Raw genomic sequence first — 13,949 nt, forward strand, 5'->3', positions numbered from 1 at the left:
ATTTTTTTAAATTCAAGTATGTTTATTCATATTTTGCAGTATTGTAAAGTAACACGAAGTGCAATATCCGCAGACAGTTATCTTATTAAGGCCAATAAACACTATCAGATATCCATGAATAATAGTTTTACACGGGGAACGGGGGATGTTCAATTATCTTCAAGCACAAAGGCAGCATGTGTATTATAAGATACAAAGGTATTGTCAATGAATATTCTAAAAGAGCCTTCTTTAAGAAGCTGAGAGACATTAAACGAACATTTCAAGTTTACAAATTCCAGTGAGCATTTTACAGTACTTTTTATTTCTAGAATACAGGATAGCTGAATCCTCTCTGAATACTTCAACAGACAATGTATGTGTGCAGGCACATACGTACACAAACTCATGCACACATCCCTATGTGTGTTAACAGTGTTCCGTGTAAAAACTTATCATGCATACATGTAAGACACTTAAAGCTTACCGGTAAATCTGTAATGGACACGCTGCTTGTGATGGAGTGGGCACTGAATTTGTTGGACTAACTAACATGGCACTGTAGATGTTGGAGGCAACCACAAGTATACAAAGTAGAATTGGTCCTATGATGGCTCCTTCCAGTCCCAGGTAATACGCTCCACCAGCTACTGCAAGACCTGTCAGGTAAGGGTGACCACCTCTGGAATTACAGCATGAGAAGGATAAAATTAAAGTAAGAACAACCAGCAACATTACTATTGATTATGAAATGTGGATTAATCACACAGTATCATTAAGCTTAAAAAGTGACATATATTTACAGATGCCTGTATTTAGACTAAACTGCTGTTTGAATGACTGCACAAGTATTCTCAGCTGCATTCTGTACTATATTTATACAATATATCAAACAAAATTTATAGCACATAATGGTTGCAATATCTACAGAAGCTATTTTCTAGAGAACCGCTGGAAGAATCACAGAACGGTTTGGGTTGGAAGGGACCTTTAAAGATTACACATTTCCAACACCCCTGCCAAAATCAGGACACCTTCCAGGTTGCCCAAAGCCCCCATCCAACCTGAACCTGGACACTTCAAGGGATCTACAGGAGTTAATGGTAAAAACATTTCAATTTCGAAAATGTAGAGATTACAAAGACTGTTCATGCTTTACGGTCAAGAATTGTTAAATTTTAAGACAGATAGCAACATTTACTATGTTGAAGTCCTGAGAAGAGACATTAATTTACACAATGATAGCAATTTACATTTCATCTTTCAAAGAACAGTTACCATATATCTTTTAGGTATTATACTAGAAAGCCTACAGCTGAAACTTAGCATCCAATTTTTAGGAAGTTGCTCTAAATTCCAAGTGTAATGATAAGATCATGAAATGTGATTTATTACATCATACTCACCTTGTAATCATGTCTTACCTAGATCAAATTTAACATACTGGTAAGGCCAAACAGATTGTTTTTTTGAGAGGACAGACTCAACCTTAAAGCTTTATGTTGCTCCAACAGTAGACATGTGATTCATTTCTAAACCTTTAAAAATTTCTAATATTTTTTTCCAACACTTGCATCAGTTTTAAAGTTTTTCTGGCCAGTTTGCTAAATCAAACAACAGATCACCTGATAAAATAGAGCTACAATATAAACTTAATATATTTAGAAAACCTTGCATAACCTAATTATAGCTATATCAAATAGAATTAACCTAATATGCAAGGCAGCATGATGCTTACTGTTTTATGTAATGGGAAGAATACAATTTTGCTCCATCATTAGAAAATCTATTCTTGCCACATATATTTTCTGGACAGTGAACAGAGCCCACAACCCACAGTCAAAAATATATTTCAATAAGTAGAAGAATTATTGGCTACTTAAACAGCTACTGGCCTTAAATTTATCCACAATTTATTGTAGAAAAAAACAATGTAATTTGATTATACTTCACCTGTTAGCTTTAATTCATGGAAAATAACTAGTGTCACAGTCTATGAAAAAGATTATTAATATTGCTCATATTATCATAAGGTTCAGTGTAACTATTTGGGGGACAAAAAAAAACAACAAATTTCTAACTTACCCCAGCTGAAACACAATGTCTTTATTCTGCATTAATTCACTACAATACAAATTAATACAAATGAAGGACTAGTTTCAGCACGCAACTATGTCTGGAGCATGAATTAAAGCAAAGACTGATTGAGCATTCACACCTTGTCATTAAAAGTTCTCAATTAAAACAACTTACTAGGTTTGCTTCTAATGGCTAAGACTGAAGCAGTGACTAGAAGAGTACAACTTTTAACCTATATTGTACATGGTTGTGAACACATCTTGCACATATGAACCTTGACCATTCATATCTGTGATAGCTCTGTAAAACTTCCCTTCCACATTTTCTAGTTTGAGTTCCACAATGGTACTTACAAGGCATTTCAGCAGCATGACATGCCAGTCAACATTTCAGTAGCATTGCTAGTCCTCCAGGTACGACTGCAGATGTTGACTTTCTGTCTCCATAGTTTGGAATTAGCTTTTTTTTGTGTACAAACTCAAAGCTGAAACCAAGAGACACTTCAACCCAATACAGACAGGCAGCCAGAAACCTAGCAAGATTTTTCCAGAAACCTGTGTTCAGCTCCAACAACAGAAAAACAGAACTGGCTGCTGTCTCAGTAGAAGCCTCTCTCCAATTTCACACTTTCAGCTGTCTCAACACGTTTAAATATCGAAAAATCGAAAAATCAATAGACTTTCTACACTGGGCACAGTGGCACAACACAAAGGCTGGCTTCAAAACAATCCTCAAAATTTTCATAGCTAATTTTGAAAAATTACAGGATTTTTTTCAAGTCCATAACTATCTCATGGATTTTCTGTTTGTTCTGCAGCATCATTTGGCGTTAGGTGATATGAAGGAGAATGCAAGATGTCATTAGTCAATGATCAGATAAATAATATAAGTTTACTTTATCAGCCAGAGCAGCTGAGTTTTTGACTGAGAACGAGTTCAAGACCTCTGAAATGACAAATTTCACAGAAAAGAGGCCTGGGAAAGCAATGGCACTTAGGTCAGTTTTACTGAGATATCACTACACCTGCTCCTGTGCTTAAAGACTGTTATACATGCTTCATAAAAGTAAATTTAAAGGCATCGTTGTTCATTAAGCATTTTTACAATATGTAAATTTAAAATATTTTCAGTATACTTACCCTGATATATCCGAATATATTGCTGTATCTACAAAATAGGTTGGCAACAGGTGAAAAACCAAGAGCAAGATGGCTTTGCAACCCTGTCCTTGCACAAGCCACAAGTCTAGGACTGCAGGGATTGCTGCCCAGTACGTCCCCAGAAATGGAACTGCTCCAAGGATTGCTGCTAATGCTAGAGCACACAGAAGCGGAGTGAGAACAAGTCCAGAGAAACATAAGTACAAAAACATTTACAATTCAACTCTGACACTTCAGCCACACCAGTAGTCTCACTTCTATCAACTGTTGCAAATAAGACACTGAAGAGATAGCACATAAGGCTCTTACTGTTTTGTAACTGTGGTCAAGGAAAAAAAGAACTATATTTAAGAAAATGGAACTATTCCCCATATAGAAAAGCTCCACCAGTCACAAAGAGTTACTTCCAATACAGACACCAATTAAGAAAAAGATGAAGTTACACCAATCATTCAAATTTCATGTAACCACAAAATTAGTAACTGTGCAAACTGTACAAAAGGAAGTCTCAGAGAAGCATTGGACCAGTATAATGTAAGTAGTACTGTGAGAAACCAGGCAAACAGAAAACCCTTGACTTCATGTACTTATGTCTGCACATAAATAAATACATATCTGTGCAAACACATGCATGTGTCCAAACAGGCATACAGCCTCGTGCTTATTCAACCACCCCTGGTAATCTCAATGTAGTACTGCTGTCATTCTAATTTAATGCAAAATTAATGAGCACAATAGAAAAAAAAGAAAACAGTTTTATTGCTCCTTTTTGGTCTCATTAACCAAAAGGTAAAATCTAAGATTTTGAAGGTAGCTGAAACAAAAAGAACAATTGTATTTCTAAGTAGGTCTAATGACAACCAATACCTTCAAGATAGTTGTACTTTATGATACTGATCTTTTCTATTACAAGGTATTGTATGATATTTTTTCTGTTGCTTTATAGTTTCCCTTTTTTGTTCAGCAACTGTTGTTTTTGTTGTAGTGGGGTTTTGTTTGTTGTTTTTTTACACGGGAATAGTGGGAGAAGAGGAACGGGGAGATTTTTCAGTGAAAACTGTTCAGCCATTCCAAAGCTAAAACTTTGAGAGTAACAGAAACCAGAGGCCGGTAACGCAGTCAGTCAACAGCACTGAGAATAGGAAGCATGCCTCTATTGTGCATTTTCATGATACCGTATCTTCCCGCATTTAGGCATCCTGAAAAAACAGCACCTGTCAATTACGGAGGAAACAAAAGCCAAGGCACGCAGAATGAAGTTAAAACCTGGAAAGACTTGGACTGAAAAGAAGGGGGAAAGAATTACAGCCAGCAAAATAAACAGAAGTAAAATAGCTGGCTGGGGATGTGTTGTGAAAACAGAAAAAGGCAAAGCTAAGGAGGTAAGACAGAAATCAGGGATTTCTCTCCACCCTACTCGTGGTCAGCTTTAAACATGCCTGGAATAAGTTTTCAGCAGCACTACATAAATTCACAGCTGGGTCTAAAGATTTTGAAATCAGAGCTATGACAAGCTGTACAGTCTTCATGGAATAATTAGATCCATGGTAGATTAAATTAAACTTGGAGGAATCAGTTAATGCTAAGAAGCTCTTTGGAACTCCAGTGCATCATGCAGAAGTATTAAACTTGTCAAAGTACATTTCCAAGTCTGGTTTGAACAATAAACGGGAAATGAAAATGAGGTTACATATTGAATGGGGAAATAAAGAAAAAAAATAGCGAAATAGCTCCTCTTTGAGTTCATACCATATACTGAGTCCACCAACAGCCTCAGGTGTCATGATTTAAAAAAAAAAAAAAAAAAAAAAAAAAGTACCCAGTTTTGTAATTAGAAACTGTATTAAGACATTTGCACAAATCAACCACATTAAGGTTGCATATACAACTTCAATTCTGATAGTTGCCAGATTATGATATAATGTTCTCTAAAAATAACTACGGGACTAATCTCATCAGCAACATTTAATCCTACTGCCCCTGTGTAATTATCCAATATTACCTATGAATAGATTATAATTATTCAAATTCTTACCAGATGGTATGAAGACTATATTAATCCCGAATATAGTGTGAGTCAGCCATGTGTAGAGTCCATAGAACCCAGCCATTTTGAGGGAAGCATCAAATACACCTCTAAAACGATCAAAGAAACTCTGTTAAATGTTATTGGCAGTACGATTCTGGGAACTGTAAAGATATCTTTACATATATGTTAAAATACAAAGTAGTTTGATAAACTGCTAAGCCGTTAGTGCCACAAATCACACAATCGAAAATGTAACCCTTTTGCGTTTGTTCCCTATGAAGAGGACAATCATCCATTGTATTTACCATTTAAGCCATCTATAGGAGAAAAAATAAAAAATAGACTGCTTTTCACTGCACAGTGGGTTCCTGGGGTAAACCTCTGGAAAGAAACTGCCCAGGCATCTAAAAAAGAAATCTTCTTCTATGAGATGCGGTACCATTCTATGCGCAAACTACTTTTTCTTTGTCTTTTTCCATTCCTACCTCTTCACACCTTTTCCTTCTCTCTTCACATTTCTCTACCTGCTCATTCTCAATGGATTAAAACCACTGGTCCAAGAACTGAAATAGACTGCTTAAGCTCTTACTTTCCTACATACTTGCATGGCTTTCCAGGTGAAAATAACTCAGCACCTCATATTTAGTACTGAATTTTAGTCTCTGCATCTTTATTTTCATAGCTTTTAGGTTGCTTACTAGGTTACACAGATAAAAAGCACATAAAAAGTCCTGTAATCTAATTAAATCCTGGTGAATGTATATCCAAGCTCACTGGCCATAAAACAAGGTACTCCTCTGTTAAGTGTCACCACAGCTTCATGAGACAGCGAGCAGGCAGCTAAGTGCTGTATCCTTTTTACAGCACTAGCACACTCCTGCAAGTGAAATGAAAACTTGTGCCTTCAGACTACAGTCACAAAAGCCACACTCCAAAATTTATCTCACCATTGCGTTATGCTAGTTGTTCACTCTTATTTGAGGACACTCGGGTTCTTGTCCTGGATCTGAGCAACCAAAATATCCCTACCAACTCTAAATTCCTCCTCTCAGAAAAGCCCTAACAGTTACATCATTGCAGAGCTGGTGTCGCACACACCCTCTTAGCAAAGATAAATGCAGTGTGTTGATGTTAACTTCCCGCTTTACGTGTTATGCTTTTGCACACTGCTTGTATCTTTGCAGTTTGGGGAGCACTGGCAGGAGGGCGGAGAAGACGGGAAGAGACGTAACAGAGGTCCCGGAGCCAGACAATTAGCTGAAAGGCTGTCTCTGCACCTTGAGGAGGAACACGGTCTGCACTGAAAACATCCCTTTCTGGAACTAACTGCTCCAAGAACACCATTTCGTTCCTCTGTTGAGCTGATAAAACCTTGTAGAAGAGGAACACCCTCAGCACTCCCAACCACCAGGCAGAATCTTCCACCTACCACCAAGAGCTCCAAGACCCCCAGCTTTTGCTTCTTCGGGCTCCCTTCTCATTATTATTCCCAGGAAAAGTTTGCATATTTTCACTCTCCTTTCCCACCTAAAGGCACGCCTAACTCCCAAATGACTGCTGAACCAAAATCACCTTATTCAAAACTCATCCACTGGAAGTGAGGAGTGCATTATAAACCTTGTACATCCACACGGTTGTTAAAATAAACGCGAGGTTCTCTTAACAGACTAACTAGAAACAGCTGCTGTCAGCCATTTTCCCGGAAAAACAGAGGGAAAAGTGTATATATAAAAATAAAGCTTTAAAGAGTGACTTGAAATAACAAATCCAGCCTTTGACAGACAAATATTATGAGGTACTTGAGGAAGGGGAAGGAGTGTTTATGAATACATGGGGCCCCAGTGAAGAGAGCCCAAATACCTCACAGCTTAAAAAAGCTTCTTTAGTATTAAAATGGGAAGTTATAGACCAAAATCTATATAAACTGCAGATTTTGAGGAGTGTAATACTTTTTAGTATTTTAGTCATATGAGAAGTAAGCGTCTGGTATAATAAAATCAGAGGAGAGAGGAGAGAAGTTCCCAAAACCAAAGCCACAGCAAGAACACTAAATACAAGTTTGCACTAAAAACTCTGGATGGTTTCATACTTCGGCTGCTCAAAAGCCTGATTTTTCTGTATTTTCTGTGACATTTAATTCATGTCAGCTCCTTCAGAGGATATCAAAGGAGCGTAATGTTTTTGTAACACGAACCTCTTTATTGAAACTGATTCTGTCAACCATCACACAGAAGTGGAAAAAATAACCTGTCAACATTTTATTTAAGGACACTTCACAAAAAAAAAAGGGGAGCTAAACACTACCTGCAAGTTATCTGTGGATGTATTTTAAGAATGTAGAACATGAACAGTTCCAACGGGGTCTTCTGCAATGAGAGCCTCAAGGCAGCCTGTGGGATGAAGTGCTAGCTGTGCAGCAATGATCATGATGGTGCAGCAAAAAAACACCTCCTGGTATCTTGTTCCCACTAAAGCCCTGTGGTTTTTTCAAGCCAACCTCCTCAGCCTTGTTGGTCTCTTAAACCTTATGCTGTCCCACAGAAACCTTGCAATTACTGCAACCCTCATGGGTGACACAGTTTTCAATTTTTTTAATGCAGTTCACCACATCCTTCCAAAACCAACCCCGCCCAACCCAACAAACACAATCAAAACAACAACCACAATCCAATTTGGATTGTTCGAAGAAAATACAACATCTAAATGTTTAATAGCATGTATGAGAACCCAGGTTTCAACATGCCGTAATTAAGTTTTCAAGTAAATCCCTTTCCTTTCAATCAAACGGGAACCATGGCACAAATGTATTTCAGTTGTCAAAAATGTTTTAAAATTGTTCTTGAAGTATCTCCTTATTTTGCCTGTAAAAATGTTTTCTGTGCTGTAGGAGAAGAAACTAGGTCTTAACTACTATGAACGTGCCCCCAAACTACCTTCAAGTATACAGGAGACAAGGCAGAATCCTGGCTTGAGGCAGGCATCTGAAGTATCAACTTCATTTGAAATTAAAATACTTATCTGCAACTACAGGACAGACTTAGTGTTGAAACAAGCAGTCATTTTAGATTTCCCCCCAGAGACTACAGAAGATGAGCAGAAGTCTTATTATGGTAGCTACAAAAAGAAACCAACAAACAGACAGAAGAATGATCTCAATGGCCAAAAATAATTGCTGTGAATTTAACCATCTCAGGGAAAAAATCTATTTCTCATTCACAAGAAAGAATCCAAACCTAATCCAAACCTAAAACTAATGCTACCCCTATATTTAGGCAGCTTTCTGAACCTTCCATGTCAGACAAGGGTTGTTTTTATCCTCAGATTAATTTTACTCAAATCTAAGTTCCATATTCAGACATGTCTTTTGCTGATGTAATCATGCAACTTGTAAGAAAATGTTATACTGTAAATCTATTTCGTGTTACAGATGCAGTAACAGAATAACAGAAAAGTTAATCATGAACCAATACCTATGTCCTAGTCTGATGTCATTCTGCAACCTGACGAAATGCATTACGGTTACTGAAGTTTGTAGATGGTGTCACGAGGTTGGGAAGAGCTGCGGTAATTTAAGGGCAGAGATCACAAATTAAAGTGGCCCTAACAAATTAAAAAGCCACCTTAAAAAATGAAGTTCAACTAGGAAAAAAGTAGTGTATTTCGATAGCAGAAGATAAAAAAATAAAACAAAAAATCAGGTGTAACTAGAATATGTGGGATTGCCAGTAGCCCTGCGTAAAGAGACAGTGGTTACAAGGGATTATCAGCAAATCTATATTATGTTAATGCACAAGAACAGAATTTCATATGAATTTCCCCATATACATCAGTGATGTCTATGAGACTGTTACCTCTAGTAACAACTTTAGGTAGTAATGCCTAGGCATCAGCTGCAAGACTGTTGCACGGACTGATTTATTGATGTTTCAAGAAAAATGTATGGATGTGATTCATAGTGGGAAGTGGTAAGAATGATGAGCAGTGCAGAACGGGTGACCTTTGATTGAAGATACCACTAGAAAGGATACCACCAGAGAAGAAAAATTTAAGGGAAAGACAAAAGATACCAAAGGCAGCTGCAAAGTCAAAGTAAGTGCTTTTTCTTCCCCACCATAGGTTGAACAAAAAGGAGCACCTGAACTAGAAAAAGAAGGGTTTAAGTTAGCCGTTGGTTTAAAAGCTCTTCATACATAGGTCAGGGCAGTCCACCACCAAGTTTTCACAAACAGGTTACAGTTGTGGGGTGCAAGCTGCTGGGACTGAGGCACCAATCCATGCGTCCCATATGTGGCACAGCAGGTCTGCAATGCAGTGCTATGGCAGGCAAGAAGCATATACCTGTAAATGGCTGCATAGTAGTGCAACATCTCTCCAGCTCCTTGCACCTAGCACACAGAACTAATAAGCTGAAAGGAGAAGGCATCGCATAGTGCTGAGGACCTGTGTGGTGCCAGTAGTGAAGCAGTAAGTGTGAAGAGACAACCTAATTGTATTCTCCTTCTATCAGGAAAATTAATAATCCTGTTTTAAATACTCTAGAAATTCATATTCATTGTAGCTCCTGATTATGACAGCTCAAAATACTGACCAGAAACTTCATAAACAGCATACTTCAGCTATTCTGCATCTGTGATAACTGATCTTAAAGATCATGTATGCTAGTGCAAAACGCTGAATGTATCACCATCAGTACAAAGCATACCTTCCTGGTTAAACTAGGACAGTAAATAAATTTCTTATTACATTATTGGTTTATGCACAGCCTCCTTTTAGACATAAGAGCAATTCTATGTTTTAGAAATCAGAAAATCCAATTGCTTTTCGTATCTCACTTTGGCATTGTATCTGGATGAGCAAGAGTTGTCATCTGCAAATGTGTAATTTATAAGCATTTCAAGCAATTTGGTGTAGGGCACATTTAGACATATGGATTTTATTTTAATGAGTTTTGAAAAGCATGTAACTTTGACAAAAAAAAAACCAAACAGAGGAACGTGGGTCACACTTCACATTATTCAGATTATAAACGAAAAAACTTCTGTCAAATTGTCAAATGTTTCTACACAACTAGCCTAAATTTGTTTTTCAGTTATTTCTACTGAAAAAATAAGGAATTTGCTTTTAAATTTCACAAGAGACACCTTTTAATTTTATGGGTTGGGAGGGGGGGTCAATTTTTTTAGACAATTTTGTTTGTTTTTACTGATTTATTTCTACTGGAATTTACATTCAATGTATGCTTGCCTACTAAAATAAACAGATGAATTCAGGTGCACTTCACAGAGCCTACAGGTAAGGTCTGTTCATCATTACTAACGTAGTGGACTGGCTTCCATATGAAGACCTCCAAAAATTTCAACCTATCTCCTGTAACAATCCCAGTTTAAAGGAAAGAGGCAGAAGCACAAAGGCTCCTGGGATGCAGAACATACCTCAAGCTTCAACTCAAGAGCGTTACTTTTTTGACCTCAGAGTTCCTTTGATTTTCTCCCTCTTCCCAGAGCACTGAGGGAAAGAATGTATGGGCTGAAATGATGAGAATCAGAGTTTCCAGAAAGATTATACAAAGAATATAGTAAGCTCAGAAGAGAGATTTAGTAGTTACTATTCTAAGGGGCATAAAACTAAAAAATGGATAAAAGTCACATTTGTCTTGGAAACTGCAAGAATTAGTGTTTCCCTAAATACCTTACAAAACATCCAACAAGACATAAATTGGCTTACAATGTGATTACAATGCAAGTTTTATAACAAGAACACCCTAAGCTAAGAATACTATTAGAAAAAGACAATTTCACTCTATAATCATCACCTTTAACACCACTTCTGGTATGTTCCCATATTCTCTTAGTACACATTACAAGGGTTGCACTGTGTCTTTGTGGCAGCACCTTCCTCTACACAAACCTGACTAATTCAAATGATACTTTAGGAAATTCCAGGTATTGAAACTCTGTTGAGAATACACATTTAACAACTTCCAAGTAGAGGGTTCAAGGTATAAACGTGAATGCAAGCAGTACAAACTTCACAACGCAGTTTCCCAATTTATTTCTTCCTACTGTAAGAAGAGATCCCACCCGTTCCCCTGTTCTCAATCATTCATTTCTGCCCCAGACCATCCTTCCTCTGGGTACTTGCCAGCACAGACACTAAGTGCCACAATGGTGCAAACAAGACCAGGGAACAGATCTGCTTGCCAATGAATTCAGTCAATAACTGCTTTTTGCTGGGGAACGTTTAACTAAGTAGCTCAGCTCTCTAGACCCCATCCAACTGATAGAGCCAGCACACTGGTAGCTGGCAGGGCAGGAGATCTTTGTACAACAGAGAGCTGACTTATCCCAAATGAAACAGAGGACCTGTTGACTCCTTTGAGGGTGAAGTGGCCTTGCAGAGAGATCCTGATAAAGGAGAGGGCTGGGCAATCATCAGTTGTAGGAAGTTTAACAAGAGCAAGTGCTGGATTCTGCACCTGGAACAGGGCAACCTCGGCTATATGTACAGACTGGAGGATGAGAGGCTGGAGAGCAGCCCCACAGAAAAGGGATCTGAGGGTTCTGGTTGACAGAAAGTTGAACATGAGCCAGCAGTGTGCCCTGGCAGCCAAAAAGGGCCAGCCATGTCCTGGGGTGCATCAGGCATGGCATTGCTAGCCAGTCTACAGAAGGGATTGTCCTCTGCTCTGCACTCATGTGGCCTCACCTTGAGTGCTGTGTGCAGTTTTGGGTACAACAGTCTAAGAAGGATATAAGACTATTTTAGAGGGCGTCCAGAGGAGGGCTACAAAATGGTGAAGGGTCTAGAAGACAAGATGTTTGAGGAACGGCTGAGGTCCCTTGGTTTGTTCAGCCCCAGGCAGAGCAGGCTGATAGGAGGCCTCATGGCGGCCTGCAGCTCCCTCACGAGGGGAGCGGAGGGGCAGGCGCTGAGCTCTGCTCTCTGGGGACAGCGACAGGACCCGAGGGGACGGCATGGAGCTGGGACAGGGGAGGGTCAGGCTGGGTGTTAGGGAAAGGTTCTGCACCCAGAGGGTGGTCGGGCACTGGGACAGGCTGTCCAGGGACGTGGACACAGCACCGAGCCTATGGAGTACAAGAAACATTTGGACTATGCTCTCAGACACAGGGTCTGATTTTTGGGTGGTCCTGTCCAGAGTCAGAAGTTGGGCTCAATGATCTTTGTGGCCCCCTTACAACTCAGGATATTCTGTGATTCTACAAAACTAACAACAGCTGTCCTATAGCCTGAAAACCAAATAACTCTTCTCTCAAATACCACCAAGACTTATTGCAAAAGACAAGCTACCAGTGACAATCAAAGGAGAGCTATTATCTTAAAAAAGGACTTAAGTAGTTCTCTTCCACAGTGATCTCCAAAATTTCAAGAGATCATTGAGAGAACAAGATCCTGTACACTGAAGAATGAATTCCAAGTGCCAGGACTTAAAGAAATCCTTTTCCAAAAAGCTCATAAGCCTTTCTTTTACTCTCTTTAAGGGTCCTGTTCTTTTAGGGATTAAAAAAAAAACAAACAACTCATTGAAGACCTCAAATGTGTACCACCCTTTTTCCAGGCCAAAGAATCCTAACCTTAGTTATTCCACACACAGAAACTGTTGCAAGCCTTCATTCCTCTGATCAGCCCTGTTGCCCTTCTAGCTTTCTGAGATGCAGGAACCAGAATGGCACACAGCAATTCAGGGCATAGCCCAACCACAGACTCATACAATGGAGTAATATTCTCTGTTTCTGTCTTTTGTAACAAAACATTTAATATAACTTGTGGATAACTTTAGATATTACCAAACACAGGGCTAGCACGTGTACTTGAAAATAGAGTTCCCAAGCAGTAACAGTCAGCACAGAGGCCACTGGTCTGTGTGTGAAGTTAGGAGTGGTTTGCACCCACACACATCACTCTCATCTATGCTGCATTTCATCCTTTTATCCCCCAGACACTGCTGTCTTCTGAGATTGTCCGCAATCCTGCTGCGGTTCTACCATCAGCCTTCATGCTTAATAGCTTTGCAACATCAGTAAGATGTCCCTCTCTGCTTCTTTCATAGGATGTTTATGAACAGGTGGAACAGTCGAGGTCCTTACCTTGATCCTGTCATTCACTCCTGCTGTTTGTTTTTTTTTTAATCAGTTATTTACCTGTGCAGAAACCTTCTCTATTATCACTGCTTCATCACCACAAATCTTGGAAAAGAGATGCTGTCAAAGACCTTTATGAAACTTCAGTAGAAAATACCAGCCCAATTGACTTATTATGGCCTTGTCTGCTGAGCTCTTCAAAAAAGAGTAAGACAGAACTTGTATCTGTGAAACTAAATCATATTTGCTGGGTGCTGCTACTTCCTTAACTATAGTTCCTGTCCTGGTTTTGGCTGGGATAGTGTTATTTTCTTCAGAGAGGCTCCTATGAGGCTGTGTTTTGGATTTTGGGTGAGAATAATACTGATAACACCCCAATGGTTTAGCTGTGGCAGAGCAATGCATGCGCAGAGCCAAGGGCTTTTTGGTTTCTTGTGCTGCCCTTCCAGCGAGGAGGCTGGGGGTGCAGCAGGAGTTGGGAGGGGACAGAGCCCAGACAGGTGACCTACAGTGGACAAAAGGATATTCTAGACCATATGGCATTGTGTTGAACAATAAAAAATGGAGGATAGGAGGAGGAAGAAGGGGATGTTCGGAGTCACT

At 39.1% G+C, this 13,949-nt stretch overlaps 1 protein-coding gene across 2 annotated transcripts in view; it reads right to left on the bottom strand.

Annotated features, from left to right (window-relative positions):
• The window catches only part of TMEM245 (transmembrane protein 245), a 93,189-nt gene that overhangs the window by 7,052 nt on the left and 72,188 nt on the right, over window positions 1-13,949 (bottom strand). For both annotated transcript variants that reach the window (XM_082752935.1, XM_082752934.1), the window contains 3 exons: window positions 5,254-5,354; window positions 3,198-3,372; window positions 467-661 (listed from right to left, as the gene is read on the bottom strand). In XM_082752935.1, the coding sequence (XP_082609061.1) occupies window positions 467-661; window positions 3,198-3,372; window positions 5,254-5,354 (471 nt within the window). The remainder of the gene's footprint in view (window positions 1-466; window positions 662-3,197; window positions 3,373-5,253; window positions 5,355-13,949) is intronic.

This window comes from Aythya marila (genome assembly GCF_965140915.1).
Source record: "Aythya marila genome assembly, chromosome: 2".
Classification (NCBI taxonomy): Eukaryota; Metazoa; Chordata; class Aves; order Anseriformes; family Anatidae; genus Aythya; species Aythya marila.